Here is a 15780-nt window from a genome sequence, read left to right as displayed (position 1 = left end):
ATAAAACATAAGAAAGGAGATATTTGTTTACATTTTATTTTGTGTTTGATTGTTAAAACAAAAAATTATTTGTTGTTTGTCTCAATAAATTGGGTTAATTTAAAAATACAGTGGTTAAATCAAAAAAAAAATTCTATTGCTCTTTGTTTTAAAAAGGTTATAAAAAAATGTCAATAATTATCAATACCGAACGATATGAAACATTATGTCGTTGATACATTTTTTAGCTATATCGCCCAGCCCTAGTGTCCATATACTGTACATCACCGCTGCTCTCGTGTAATTTAACACAAAGGCATTTTGAGACAGTAGTATGTGCAAATGAATGCATGTGAAGGAAAGGGCCACGGCAAACCCCCAAAGGCTTCATGTGCTGCTGCGTGAAGGGAATTACAGCAATTTGCATTCTTCCTTTAGGATATTTCTCCACCTCCACCCCTTTCTGCTGAACTGAGCACTTGAGGAGTTTACAAGATCATGTAGATCATGTACAGTAGATGTGCTGTGTTCGAGAACGGCCCAGAATAGTCCTGAACCGGCTGCCGGAAATTCCGGAAATTTTATTAGAAATAGCAACACGATAGTTTACATCAAACTGTTAGAACGATGACCAGAAGGTACAGATGACGTCACAATCCACAAAACAGCTTTTCCTTCAGTGGGGATCATTTCCATAGATTTTTCTTTTATGTCAAAAATCATTAGGATATTAAGTAAAGATCATGTTCCTTGAAGATATTTTGTAAATTAGCTACCGTAAATAACTTAATACTTAATTTTTGATTAGTAATATGCATTGCTAAGAACTTCATTTGGACAACTTTAAAGGCTCAATATTTTATATTTTGATTTTTTTGCACCCTCAGATTCTATATTTTAAAATAGTTGTATCTCAGCCAAATATTGTCCTATCATAACAAACCATACATCAGTGGAAAGCTAATTTATTCAAATTGACGCTTATGACTGGTTTTGTGGCTGATATTATTATATGTTACACTATAGTTCAGAGATGAAGGGGTGGGGGGGGTTTCATGCATCAAAACAATAAAAAGTTTAAGGCAGCTTTAATATATATTTTTTTTGTACGTTAAAATGTGTCTAGTTTAAATGTTTTCTTAGAAGACACCCCCTAAAATGTTATTCAATGTAACACTAAGACATCATTAAAAGGCTTATTTTGGAATCACAGCAAAGCCCTGATAAAAACTAATCGATTGTCATTTTAAATCTTTGCCTCTGTCCTTCAAACCAATAGATTTTACCCGTTTGTCAGCAAAATCTTTGAAATTTAGTATGATCCCTTTTTCTTTTTATATATATATATATATATATATATATATATAGAGAGAGAGAGAGAGAGAGAGAGAGGTCAAAATAAGTATGTTGTTTTATTTTTGCATAAATATATCTGTTCCGCTGAATAACGATGGAACATTATTTCACCCGTATTTTGACATTTTATTTTCACAAAAGTTATTTGAATCATTAAAGTACACACTTAAATTGCATTTAATATATATATAAAATCACTTTTGTGAATTTACTTTGACGCCGATACCAAAATGGGGCATCTCCACTTTGACCCATTTGTTTGTTTGTTTATTATTATTTGTAATTCCTATAAATAATGTTTGGCTGCTATTGGCACATGTGCTAGAAGTTAATTCTGGACATCTGCAGAGCAGCCACTTCAGCTCATGTTCTGATAGCACTCTCTCTTCTGGGTGTTTCATATTACATATTCATTTAATGCTCTGCTGCGTACAAAGCAGCCTGGAAGACAGGTGTTTGTTGGGCTGAAGGTGACATTGATATGCGGTGCATGCTTTTCTGTGAAGAGTTGTGTGCTAAGTTCATATATCATTGTTAGATCCTGAGTGCCAAACATTTACTGCAAAGTCAAAGTCTTTATAGGCCGATCTGTAGTTTAAAGCTGATCACTGAAACCAAGGTGGAGGTCACGAGACTTTAACATGCATTTAAGGGCATCATATGCATGTTCCACAAAGGCATCTTTTATACAGTGTCAGTGTTAGACAATTATCCAGGCAACATGGCCAGGCTATTTTCTGCAAACTATGAATTGGGAAGCAATTTAGAATGCATGCTATGTGAATTGGGATGCATTGGCTGTAGTTGCGGTAATTGATATACTGCTGGCTGCATGTTTTTAACGCTTGACTCGCCCTCACATACGCTTGGCAGCTGAGACGCTTCAATTAAACAAGGTGCAACTCAGCTGAATAATAGATGAGAGCAGCGTTTCTCTCCATTACACTGCTGCTTTCACAGTTCAGTACCTGAGTGCCTGCTCTTCTCCTAATTAAACCCCAGACTCTCTCAAGAACAACTTTTTTTTTTTTTGTAATGAACTGCCAATTCTGCTGATTGCAAGTGTATTTATAAGTTAAATAACATGTTGTTAAAACTAGGGTTGCAAAGGGGTGGAACATTTCTGGTAAATTTCTGGAAAGTTTCCAAAATTTCTGGAATGTTTCTGAAATTTTCTGGAAATTTTCCACCTTTTTGCAACACCTCGTTACAGCAATCTGAGAGGTCAAGGATGGGCATTTCTGCCCAAACCACATGACATCAATGAATATGACCTATTTTTTATTTTTTTTTAATCATATTCCACTACAGCAGAGTTTCCCAAATTGGGGATTGTGAGTTGATGTAAAACTAATAATTAATTAAATCATAAAAAATAAAAAATAAATTAAATAACAATGAATATTCGTTTTGAAATAAAAATAAACTAAATAAAAATTAACTAAAAGTTTGTGCCGTCAAACGATTAATCACGATTAATCTGAAATGTGGCTTACCCCACCTTTAATCCACAACCAAAAAAAAAACCCCACGGCAACGGTGCAAAAGTAGCCCGATTCCCGCTGTAAAACCAAGGACTTGGCAGCACTGCCCTCCAGTTTCCCTCGATGTACCATTATAGCACAATGTGATTGTGACGTCACTTCCGCTCATGTAATCCGACTGAAACAGGGCTTTCACATTAGCGTCTCCATTTAAAGATCTCTTCGAGGCTGTTTGCAGTAAATGTGTTGACATGGCATGCTCCGAAATAACCCTTAATACACTTCCTCCTCCGCTTCTCATCTGGCCTTCATGTAAAGAATGAAACAAAAGACAAGCCGTCCACATTTCTTTAGAGTTAAATAAAGCACAGGACAATTGGTTCCTCGTTTTGGCAAGGAAACAGTTATAAGGGTGAAGGCTTGCAGCTGTGCATGAGTTTACTGACAGTATCTGGCCTGTCTTTATTAACAGCAGTGCATCATCTCTATGTGTCAGTTTTAGTACAGGCACAACCTTAGCATTGCCGGTTTACTCTGACAAACCATAGTAAACCTGTGAAGCTTGGCCTTCAAGTTTGACAGATGCAGCACTTCACGATAATTCAATTCAAGTTTATTTGTATAGCGCTGTTCACGATGCAAATCGTTGCAAAGCAACTTTACAGAAAATTAAAGTTTCAGCACTATATTTAGTAATAGCTTATCTCAAGTTGATGTCCATATGGCAGAAATGCACGGAAAATGCACAGAAAATCAAGCAGTTAGTTAATGTCATGTAATCAAACAGACGCTATTAACACGATTAACAGCAATGATTATATGTGTTGCGATCAAACTTATAGCAAAATTTGGTAGTTATTTTGAAGATACAGTCAAACCAAAAAATTATTCAGACCAGATATATTTTTGATATTTTTTATTAGTGGGTGCAGGAAACTATAGTTCATAAATGTAAGTGAGGATAGCAAAATAAAGTGAACCGTGACGTATAATACCCAAAAATTCTTCATACAGTGGACTTCCAGTAAAATTTGGGAGCAAAAATTATTCAGACACTTTGACCTGAGCATGTTTTTGTTTAATTGCTAATGTGACCTTTTTACACCCCAGACTGAACAAAATGAAGCATTGCTTGGTAATACCTAAATTGGTGTTATCTAATTGTGTGCTTAAATTTAACAGCTGACAGCTGTTCATTACAGTCCTTTCTATCAAAGTTATCTAACATTATCAAGATGAATTTGTTCTGACACAGTTTAACTGAGTTCTTGTCATATTTTAGTACCATTTTCTGAGCTGTGATAGTGTGAGAAATGTTGAAGACGTCTGAATAAATTTTGGTTTTGACTGTAAGAATGTAATTCAATCATGACAACTCTCGGAACATTTTAGCATGGTGATGGATATGACAATGTTAATGCATTTGGTCTTGGCGGAACAGATCTGCTACGCTGCTGCTGCTGCTGTTGGTTATTGCTGTAGTTGTAGATTATTGCTGCTGCTGCAAGCAAGTACAGAACTTGCTACTGCCAATGCATACGGCGATACGGTGCCATGAGTATTTAAGACATGCTGCTGCCGCACAAATAGCATATAAAATAACCCGTAGCAGATCTATACAGGTGGAGCTGGGGAAGGTGGAGGGTTTCAGAGAACTCTGAAAGCGCGCTGCAGGAATCTCTAGTGAATGCTAGCCAGCTATATAAATGCAAGGCAGTAAGTTCATTGGCTGCATATGCAGCATGAACCAATCAGCTTGTGCCAAGTCGTTTAACTCTCTGAATATCATCAGTTATGTTAACACCCCGTCAGAATGTGCCATCTAGAGTTTCATGACTGAACTATATATTTGTCAGGCTTTTATGTCATGCAAGCCGCTTTCTGTCTGTGTTCTTTCTAGACGCCCATCAAAGACCCGTCAGAAACCAGTGAGACCAGTTTATATGGGGACCATCGCCACAATGAAGCTCCAATGGAGCTCGAGGAGGAGCCCAGGACCCCTGTGTCCACCGAAAGCCCTTTGAAAGAGCAGGATGATCTCAGCGACAGGTTTCCAGAGGAGGATCACGACAAACCTGAGAGCGAGGCGTCAGGCAAGACCTTCAGCTCGGACTCCGGCATCGAGGATGGAAAAAGCACACCCACCTCCGAGGAGGACCCCAAGGCGGTCGAGAGCTCAGAACCAGAGCTGCATTTGCTGGGAACACCAGAACCTTCAGAGTCATCCGGATCGTCCTCAGAAACCACGGAGCAACCCTCACAGAAACCGGAGGAGGAGGAAGCTCACGGCGCAAGGGAAATGCCTCGCCATGCCATTCTGAACCGAACCGAGTCCAAAGAGCCGAGCAATCGCATGTCTGGGATGAGCGACAGGTCCTCACTGGCTGGAGACGATGTGGAAAGGTTATCAAAACGATACTCTGATGTGACGAGTGAGAACATGGACATCAGCTTGAACCTGTCCGGTGATATGTCTGTCAACAAAGACTTGGGCACCATCTCTTTATGGGTGAGTCTGTGTTTGAGGCATGTTTTCATTTACAGTGTTGGCCAAAATGATTAGAACACTAGTATTTCCACCAGCTAAAGAATGGTCTTTTGCTGTAGTGTGTTTGTTATATATACACGTCTCACTGACGCTTCAAGAAACCTCCTGCAAAGCTCCAGTACTGTTAAAAGTTTTAGGCACTTGTGCAGAAATGCTGTAAAATGAGAATGCTGTCAAAAACAGATTTTCTTGATCAATGAACTTCTGTTAACTAAATGAAATCAACATTTGGTGTGAGCATCCTCTGTGTTTAAAGCAGCTTTTGCCCTCGGTGCACTTGAGCAGAGTTTCTCAGGAGCTTTGCAGGAGGTTTCTTGAAGCGTCAGTTCTTCTGGATTGAGTCTGTCTCAGTTTGTTCTGTTTCTTCATGTGACTCCAGACAGACTGATGATGATCAGATCAGATCTCTGTGTTTTTTCTAATACAGGTGAAGAGTAGGTTTTCTCACTAAATGGAAGCAAGCTGATTATAGTCAGCCTTCTCTAGTTATTTATTTTATTATATAATACATATTTTACTTAAGTGCTTGAATTGTAAATATGCATTTATTACATTTTTTTTTATTTTTTTTTGCTATATTTTTGATCAAATAAATGCAGCTGATTCAAATGATGAGCAGACGAGACTTCTTTATATATATATATTATCAACATATTCCAGTGCACTGCCTTCCCTCATGGACTTGTATTTTGCTCCACTGTAATCTTCAGAAACTGGTTTTGAACCCGGAACATTACTTTAAATGAAGTCATTGATTTGTTGCATATTTCGAGCGGCTGGTCTGTGAAGCTGGCGTCAGATTTTTCATGCATTTCTCCCAAACGCTCATTGTGCATCAGTCTCTGTGTGATGATTGTTGAGTTCTGCTCTTTGTTCAGGGCGGCAGAGAACAGCCTCATTTCTCATTTCTGCCATATTTCCAGCATGATTCAGACGCTGAGCTCTCTCTTGTTCTCTTGCAGCGTCAGAATGCAATCGTTGATGCATGCACACGGCATTGCATGGAAACTGTGGCTTTGTCGCGCTGAAACCACATCACAGGACGAGTGCGGCATACAAATGACAAACTTGTGCTGTCAGTGTCTTTTTAGAGAGGATGGGAGTGTTTGACAAATTTTAAATATTCACAGTTTATATATGATTTATTTTTTTCTCTCTGTTGTTGTTGTTGAGAATGTTCTGCTCATGAGCTGCTGGCACTTCCTGTCAGAACTGCTTCCTGTTCACACCCTTTGCATGGTTTTGCTTCGTCATTTCTTTTTTCTTGCTCCAGTTCAACCATTCATTATGCCTCTGGGTCTATAAATCAGTGCTATTTTTAGTATATGTTTGCATGTATGTATATTAATATATATGTATACACTAATGTTTCTAAAGTTTGGAATGTAATTATTTTTTTTATTTTTTTTAAAGAAGTCTCTTTTGCTCATCAAGGGTGCATTTATTTGATCAAAAATACAGAAAAGAACCTGTAAAATTATAAAATATTAAAATTTAAAATAACGGTTTTCTATTTCAATATACTTTGAAATATAATTTATTTCTGTGATCAAAGCTGTATTTTCAGCATCATTACTCCAATCTTCAGTGTCACATGATCTTCAGAAATCATTCTAATATGCTGATTTATTACCAATGGTGCGAACAGTTTTTTGTTGTTTATTTATTTATTTTTTTGGAAGCTGTGATTTTTTTTATTTTTTTATTTTTTTTTTTTGTCAGAATTCTTTGAACAATAAAAAGTTAAAAAGCACATAATTTATTCTAAATAAAAATATTTTCTAACAATATAAGACTTTAATATCACTTTTTTTCTATCAGTATAACATCCTTTCTAAATAAAATAATTATTTTTTATTTTTTTTAAAGAAAGAAAGAATTTACTGACCCCAAACTTTTGAATGGTAGTGTATATTGATAGTAAACATTTCTATTTTAAATAAATGCTGTTCTTTTAAACTTTTTTTTATTCATTAAAGAATCCTGAAAAAGTATCACAGGCTGAAAAAAATTTAAATAAATTACTGTTTGACTAATAATGACAGTATTACTGTTATTGTATTTTTTGATCAAATAAATGTGACCTTGAAGAGAAAAAAAAAATAAATAAATAAAACTTACTGATCTCAAAATTTTGACATTAGTGTATATATATTTTTTTTTTATTTAAACTTTTTTTTTTTTACTTTGTAAATTTTAGTATATCAAGTTAAAATAAATAGGACTGTTGCATTGGCAACTACCTGAAGTGTGTTCAAGTTTTCAGTTAACATAATGCATAATGCATTTATTTTAATGGTTTGTTTAATAATTTGCTACCAAGTCCTTCTTCTGCATGTATTTATTTTATTTTTTTTTAGCTCCACAGTTCCCTAAAATCCTGCTACCACACCCATTACAGTCTGTCTCCTCACTACCACTTTTCTCTCATTTATTTGTCCACCAGGACAACAAGAAGACGCTGAAACGCACACGTAAGTTCCTGGTGGACGGTGTGGAGCTCAGCGTCACCACCTCCAAAATGTTCACTGATGACGAGAAGAAAGATGAAGAAATGAGGTTACTCAGGCAAGTCCACTCTCTTTAATCAAACTCAGCAGCATTTTTCCACTTGATCTTGCATCTCGGCCGCGCAAACAGACTATTTCAGTCCTCAGGTCCGAGATCTTGTCCTTTCCAAATGGGACATAAATACACAAGGGAAGCTTTGTGTAGAGCCAGAGGAGAGAGATCAGATCTTCTGAACTCTCGTGAAACACCTCGGCTGCTGGTAGCAGATTAAATGTGAAGTGTTTCCAGCACACACTAACACTTCTGCTATCTACTGGTGTGATAGTGAACTCACATGTGATATTATATCCACAGCTTCATCTCAGTCTCACAAAAAACACGTCGTCCAGGTCGCATTTTACCCTAAAATCAAGATAAATATTTTTGAGTCATATACACACACTGCCTTTCAAATGTTTGGGATCACAGTAAGATTTTTAATGTTTCGAAACAAGTCTCTTTTGCTCATCAAGGCTGCATTTATTTGATTAAAAATACAGAGAAAATTGTAATAATGTGAAATATTATTGCAATTTAAAATAACCGTTTTCTATTTTAATATACTTTAAACATAATTTATTCCTGTGATGCAAAGCTGATTTTTTTTTTTTTTGGAACCTGTGATACTTTTTGAGGATTCTTTGATGGATAAAAAGTAAAAAAAAACAGCATTTATTCAAAATATAAATATTTTCTAAGAATATAAGTCTTTAGTATCACTTTAATCAATTTAACACATCCTTGCCGATTAAAAGTGTTAATTTCTTTCAAACAAAAAGAAAAAAATTACTGACCTCAAACTTTTGAATGGTAGTGTATATTAGAATATGTAGGAGTAGAAATAGAAATAAACACATTACAGAAATAAATTATATTTTAAGGTATATTGAAATACAAAATGTAATTTTAAATTGTAAAAATATTTCACAATATTATTATTATTATTTTTTTTTTTGATCAAATAAATGCAGCCTTGATGAGCAAAAGAGACTTAAAAAAAACCAAAAAAAAAACCCATTAAAAAATCTTACCGATCCTAAACTTTTCAATGGCATACATTACATTATTAATGTATTATTATTTTTTAAATAAATTATATTAGACTATATTTGCATAAAGAAAAATAACTCATAACATTCATCTATATAGACTTATATAATGTCTTTCTTTCTTTTGGTTTTGTGGTGAAATATGACTGGGCCGTGTTCTTGACAGCCCCACATAAAATATCTGTGTGGAACATTCCTCTGGTGCTTGGCTGTCAGTGAAGTCATGTAATGAAAGAGTTGGGGGTGTTTTCCCATGAATCCTCTGCCGTCTGTGGGCCATGACAGTAGAAGAACAGAGCGTCGCTGCATTCTGAGCATTCTTTGGTTTGCGGGAGACTTCATATGTGACCCTGGAGCACAAAACCAGTCATGAGGGTCATTGAGATTTATACATCATGAATAAATAATCTTTCCATTGATGCATGGTTTGTTAGGATAGAACAATATTTGGCTCAGATACAACTATTTGAAAATCTGGAATCTGAGGGTGCAAAAAAATCTAAATATTGAGAAAATCCAAATGAAGTTCTTAGCAATGCATATTACTAATCAAAAATTAAGTGTTGGCTATTGCTACAAATATACCCCAGCGACTTAACACTGCTTTTGTGCTCCAGGCTCACATATGTGTTGTTTCAAATGTTCGTCTTAAAGGGACAGTCGCCCAAAAATTAAAATTCTGTCAACATTTACTCACCGTCCTGTCGTTCCAAACCTGTACGGCTGTCTGCAGAACACAAAAGAAGTAACTAAACCACATTGACTTCCATTGTATGAACATTTCAAAATATATGTTTGACAGAAGAAAGAATGTCATGCAATTTTGGGATTACAGGTTATTGTGTAACAGGTCATGAATGGTTCCTCACATGTGTTTGTTCATTGAAACACGCAGGCGTCAGGAGCTTCGAAATCTGCGTCTGCTGCAGAAAGAGCAGCATCGCGCTCAGGCTTTGCTCAATCTGAAGCTGAAAGAGCAGCGGGAGCAGATGCAGCGCAGATTCGACCAGGAGATGAATGTGAGTCCCAGCGGTCTCTAGACAAAATTAAATATCTTCCCATCAAGGCTAGACACCACCCTCAGGCCATCCCAGATTAGGATGAGTTTGTTTCTTGATCAGATTTGGAGAAATGTAGCACTGCATCAGTGTCTCAGCAATGGATGATCTGCAGTGAATGGGTGCCGTCAGAATGAGAGTCTGATAAAAACATCACAATAATCCACAGCACTCCAGTCCATCAGCTAACATCTTAAATACATCAGTAAGATGTTTTTAACTCAAATATGAGTCCATAATTCATAATAACACTTCCTCCAGTGAAAAAGTGTTCTGGTCTGAATCAGGAGAGAAATCTGCACAGATCAAGCAGCGTTTAAACAGCTCTAAACACATATGTGGCTGGATTTTGCTGTGAGAGACAACAGCAGATGCACTTTATTTACTTTACAACTTTAGCATTATTATGGATTATGAACTCGTAATTTAGCTGGAAGCAATGGTTTGAAGTTAAAAACGTCTTAATGCTGGATTTGTTTCAGCTTTCGTCTTCTCCAGATGTTAACTGATGGACTGAAGTGTTTACTTGTGGATTATTGTGATGTTTTTATCAGCTGTTTGGACTCTCATTCTGACGGCACCCATTCACTATAAATCGTATTATACACTATAAATATTAAATGTTATATAAATTGGGTGAATGTTTTATTAATATAGACAGGAACAGAACTGGACAGTTTGTGTATGTAAGTGCTTTTGGCTCAGTGCATAAGAATAAATCTATTTTAATTGAAATCTAAACAGATGATGTGTATTTTTGGTTGTTTTCTTTCCACTAGTCTAAATGAAGACATGTTATTGTAGCACATAACATGCCCAGTTCTGGAAAAAAACAAAAGCACTGGTCTGTAGTGTCTCGCCTTAATATAAGAAGTTAAATAAAGAGTGTGTTTTCTTGGACATTATTTCTGGGAGAAGAGACGATATTAAAATATGAATAATATGTGACCCTGGAGCACAAAACCAGTCATAAGGGTCTATTTCTCGAAATTGAGATGTATACATCATCTGAAAGCTGAATAAATAAGCTTTCCATTGATGTATGGTTTGTTATGATAGGACAATATTTGGCTGAGATACAACTATTTGAAAATCTGGAATCTGAGGGTGCAAAAAAATCTAAATATTGAGAAAATCATCTTTAAAGTTGTCCAAATTAAGTTCTTAGCATATTGCTACAAATATACCCCAGCGACTTAAGACTGCTTTTGTGCTCCAGGGTCACTTATTACACACTTACATAAATCGTCAATGAATAGTGCTGATATATCGCTCACAGGCCAAGAAGAAATACTACGACACCGAGCTGGAGACGCTGGAGAAACAGCAGAAGCAGAGCATCGAGAGAATGGAGACGGAGCACACGGTTCGACTGCGAGACGAGGGCAAACGCATCCGCGCCGAGCAAGAGAAAGCCTACAACAAGTTCCTGGATCAGATGAAGCACCGCAAGAAAGAGGTCAGACCATGAGTTATTAAAAAAACTACACTTTTACACTCATTACTCAGCCACAAAACTGCCAACAATAAATTAATGCTATTTATTATCAGGGTGTAACTAGTTACTAAGTAATTAGTTACTGTAATTTAGTTACTTTTCCCCCAATGTAATTGAACTTAATACTGTGTATAGACTGTAGAACATTTATATAAAACACAATACAGTAGTGGATTTAACATCAAAATGCATGCTTTTTATCTACCCTTCTCACTTTAAATACTTTGGTGAGCTAATAAGAATATTGTTAACACTTTAGTGTCCAGTTCTCACTATTAACTTAGCATGAATATTACTGGGACGTTGGCTGTTTATTAGGGATGCACAATTAATCTAATTTCTAATTATGGATGCCACAATTACGTAATCGTTCAAAGCGGTAATTAATCGTTCAAAGTCCATTTATGTTATTATGCACGCTTAAGATACGTTTTTTTCTTTCTACATGTTATCTTAAGGGTTTTTCCATTGTTTTAGTTTTAGTATAACATTATAATACCATTCATATTTTTACTTTTTTATAATTTAAAGAAGAAACCAATCTGATGTATATTTGACGTTTGAGGCTTAATACTATAGAAAAGCACTAAAGCTTTGTTTATTTTCATATAAAAGTACGGCATGCAGTTGCATCAAACAATGGTATAAACATCATTCAATGTAAATTGTGATAATCGTAATTAATAATCGCAATTACAATTTCAAGGGAATAATCGACAATTATGATTTTTGTCATCATCGTGCAGCCCTACTGTTTATTATTTCTTAAAAAGCACATATCAACGACTTATTCTGCACGACCTTATTCTAAATCCTTAATCCGACCCAATTAAGTATTAATAAGCAGTAATTAGGAATATATTGAGGCAAAAGTTCATAGTTAATTTTTAGTAAATAGTGAGAATTAGACTCACTATCATGTAGTTGTATTATGTAGAAATAATTTATGTAGTTATCTATTATTTATTTGAAATAACCGTTTCATGTCTATCCTTGTATCATTCATTAACTTTGATTTAGGATTTAGAAAGTAATTCGTAATAAGTAATTAAATACTTTTTGGAGAGAGTGATTTGTACAGTAATCTAATTACACTGTTGAAGATGTAATTAGTAAATAGTAATGAATTACTTTTTTAGAGTAACTTACCCAACACTGTCAGTAATACATTCATTTTCCATAATAATAATAAAAATATTATATATTATAATAATGAAATGAATTGAATTGAGAAATACATTTAAATGTGTAAATAATATTCTAGAACTGTATCTAAAATTAAAAAAAGTGGCAATAAAGACTTTTTTTGTGAACGGTGAAGGCATTGAAAGTGTTGAAACCTGGCATCAGTGTTTAAGAAAGTTTTTTTTTTTAGATTATTTATAAAAAATTTGTAGTGCTGTCGAACGATTAATCGCGATTAATCGCATCCAAAATAAAAGTTTTTGTTTGCATAATATATGTGTGTGTGCTGTGTATATTTATTATGTATATATAAATACAAACACATGCATGTATATATATTTTTAATATTTACATGTATTTACATGTCTATATTTATATTCATATAATTTATATTATAAATAAATATATTTAATATATAAACATATTTTTTTCCCCTGAAATATATACATGCATGTGTGTGTATAATAAATATACACAGCACACACACACATATATTATGTAAACAAACACTTTTATTTTTGATGCGATTAATCGCGATTAATCGTTTGACAGCACAAAAATTGTTTTTTTTCAATTTGATCAAATAAAAAAAAAACTAAATGTGAGATATCAATGCACTGACTGTTTTTTAAGAAGAGTAAACATCTAGAAGCAATATGTTTGATTTTGATAAAAACTAAAAACTAGATTTATAGGAATTTTATAGGACATAATTTATGTAAGGAATAATTGATGACAGGCCGTTGAATTATTAGAAAAATAATGCATACCTTGGAGTGGCCATTACACCTCGGGTGTGCGTTATTTTTTAATAATTCAATGCAGTGTGTCTCTCAGAAGTGTTCGGCAGCAGCATCTCTACTAATAGTGAAACTTTAAGTAGCTACATTTTCTTCAAGAACAGCGCCGTTGTTGCCTCGCTTGTCATGTAGCTTTTAAGTTGCAATGCTATTTTACTGATACAATCGTGAGAGTAGCACTAACAATGTTTCTATGTGTGCAAGTGTTTGTACTGTATGTGTGCGCGTCTGCGAGGGAGAGAGAGCGGGAGAAAATAATTGCACACCTTCCAACATTCATCAGCCAATCAGATTCAAGCATTCAGCGGCCCTGTGGTATAAATATTAATAAAGGACAAACTATGACTAGGTTGTGTGCTGAAGAGCCACCGACATCTCACATAATATTTTCTTAAATATAATTTAAATGAATGCAAAACTCAACATTATAATGCGTCTCAAAGATCGAAAAGTCTTTATTCCAACCGTTACGTCTCATCGATTATCTAATGCAGTAACATCTGTGACATTTTTAAATCGTCAAACACTTTGTAGTTAACATAGAATTGTGTTCAGTTTGAAACATTTCTATCTTCATTTATTTGGTCTCAGGTCAAACAAGAAGTGGAGAAACTGCCCAGGAGTCAGAGGAAAGGAAGCATGAAGATCAAAATGAACAACTTCCAGCAGATGAAGTCAGACGAGGTCAGTGAAAGTCTTAAAGCTGCAGCGCACAACTAAAACTGAACTGAAGTGTGTGTGTGTGTGTGTGTTCCTGACTCTTCTCTGCGCAGGAAGAGAAGTTCCTGGCAGACCAGAGGGATTTTCTGGACTCGACTCTGAAGAGCATCATCGCTCAGAACAAGCGGGAAATCTCCGAGACGGAGCGCCAGTGTCTCATCGTAAAACAGAACCTGCTCCGAGGTATAAATGCACTCAGACCAGAGCATCCTTACCTTTTACTCAGACTGCATGCTTACAAGCCGAGTGCTGCTGTTGTGTGTCAGAGCGAGAGGCCACTGTGTGGGACCTGGAAGAGAAGAGCTTGCACGAGAGACACCAGCTCCTCAAACAGCAGCTGAAGGACCAGTACTTTCTGCAGAGACACCAGCTCCTCAAGAAACACGAGAAGGTCTGGAAGCATCCTTCATTCTCACTGCTTTTCCTCACAGATGCTGCTGGTGCCAGTCTGAGAGATCTGTCAACAGTGACAGATGCATGCAGATAACATTGACGTTAAAAACTGTTGTCCAAGCATGAATAGCTCGTGTAAAGTAATATAAATTAGTAATGAATAGTCATTTCTAAACTTTTTTTTTTTTTAGATTCTATGTTCAGGATTATTTATAGTCATTGAAATGAATATATTCACAAATCAAGTATGAATATATAATACAAAAACTAATTCAAAGTTTGTGTCTTTATTCATAAATACTTTTACATTAAGATGTCCGCATCAAAAGAAATGTACAAAAGTGATTTTATGTCCATAGGAAGCACATTAAATGTAAGTAAAGTGTCTACTTTTAAGGTTTCAAATTAGTTTTTGGAGAATAAAATGTCAAAATTTGGTTGAAATAATGTTATATTGTCATTCAGTGTAACACTTATAGTTATGTAAAAATTCAAACAACATGCTTATTCTGATGTGTACATATTAAAATGTATAAAAGAATAAGGGAGCATATTACATTTTATTGGGTTTTAGATGAGTAAAAATTCTTACTGACAAATGTGCGAAACCTAGGATCATTTAAAAAATGTAAAATTACAACTGATTAGTATTTGGGGTGAAAGATTAGTCTTTTTAATGTCATAACTTGATTTTTGTTGTAAATATGCCTGACAAGATTGTTACACTGAATGCCATTTTAGTGGCTCTCTTCTGTAAATCAGGGGAACATGTATGATATTTAATTTTTGCTCCGAAAAACAAAATTGCAATTAAATTAAACAGAAATTTTTTAAATTATTTTGGGAAAAACAACAACAATTTAAAGCTGTATTACACTTGTTGTTTTTATGCTTAAACCCTTTTTCGTCGTTGACCCGTGTGCGCTAAAAATGTTTAGTGGCTAAATATTGATCTTGTGTACAGCAGGGTTATTATTGTTTGCTAAAACATAGAATTAAAACACTTAAAAACATTTTGATAATTGGAATAAAGCTGAAATAAAATATATAAAAACATATCATTTAAGTTAAAGCACTAAAATTGCAACTGGAAAAAAAACCAAACAGTTAAAAAAAAAAATAGTAATAAAATAATAATCAAAAAACATAATAATATTTTA

At 34.8% G+C, this 15780-nt stretch overlaps 1 protein-coding gene across 1 annotated transcript in view; it reads left to right on the top strand.

Moving 5' to 3' along the window:
- LOC107661763 (serine/threonine-protein kinase 10-like) overlaps positions 1-15780 on the top strand; it is a 51669-nt gene that overhangs the window by 27827 nt on the left and 8062 nt on the right. The window contains exons 8-14 of the mRNA XM_016451530.1: positions 4720-5328; positions 7814-7935; positions 9862-9985; positions 11304-11483; positions 14099-14191; positions 14281-14410; positions 14494-14618. Coding sequence (XP_016307016.1) covers positions 4720-5328; positions 7814-7935; positions 9862-9985; positions 11304-11483; positions 14099-14191; positions 14281-14410; positions 14494-14618 — 1383 coding nt within the window. The remainder of the gene's footprint in view (positions 1-4719; positions 5329-7813; positions 7936-9861; positions 9986-11303; positions 11484-14098; positions 14192-14280; positions 14411-14493; positions 14619-15780) is intronic.

The sequence above is a fragment of the Sinocyclocheilus anshuiensis genome, unplaced genomic scaffold (genome assembly GCF_001515605.1).
Source record: "Sinocyclocheilus anshuiensis isolate Anshui unplaced genomic scaffold, SAMN03320099.WGS_v1.1 scaffold207, whole genome shotgun sequence".
NCBI lineage: Eukaryota > Metazoa > Chordata > Actinopteri > Cypriniformes > Cyprinidae > Sinocyclocheilus > Sinocyclocheilus anshuiensis.
Note: the sequence above shows the minus strand (reverse complement) of the source record. Positions and strands in the feature narration are given on the sequence as shown.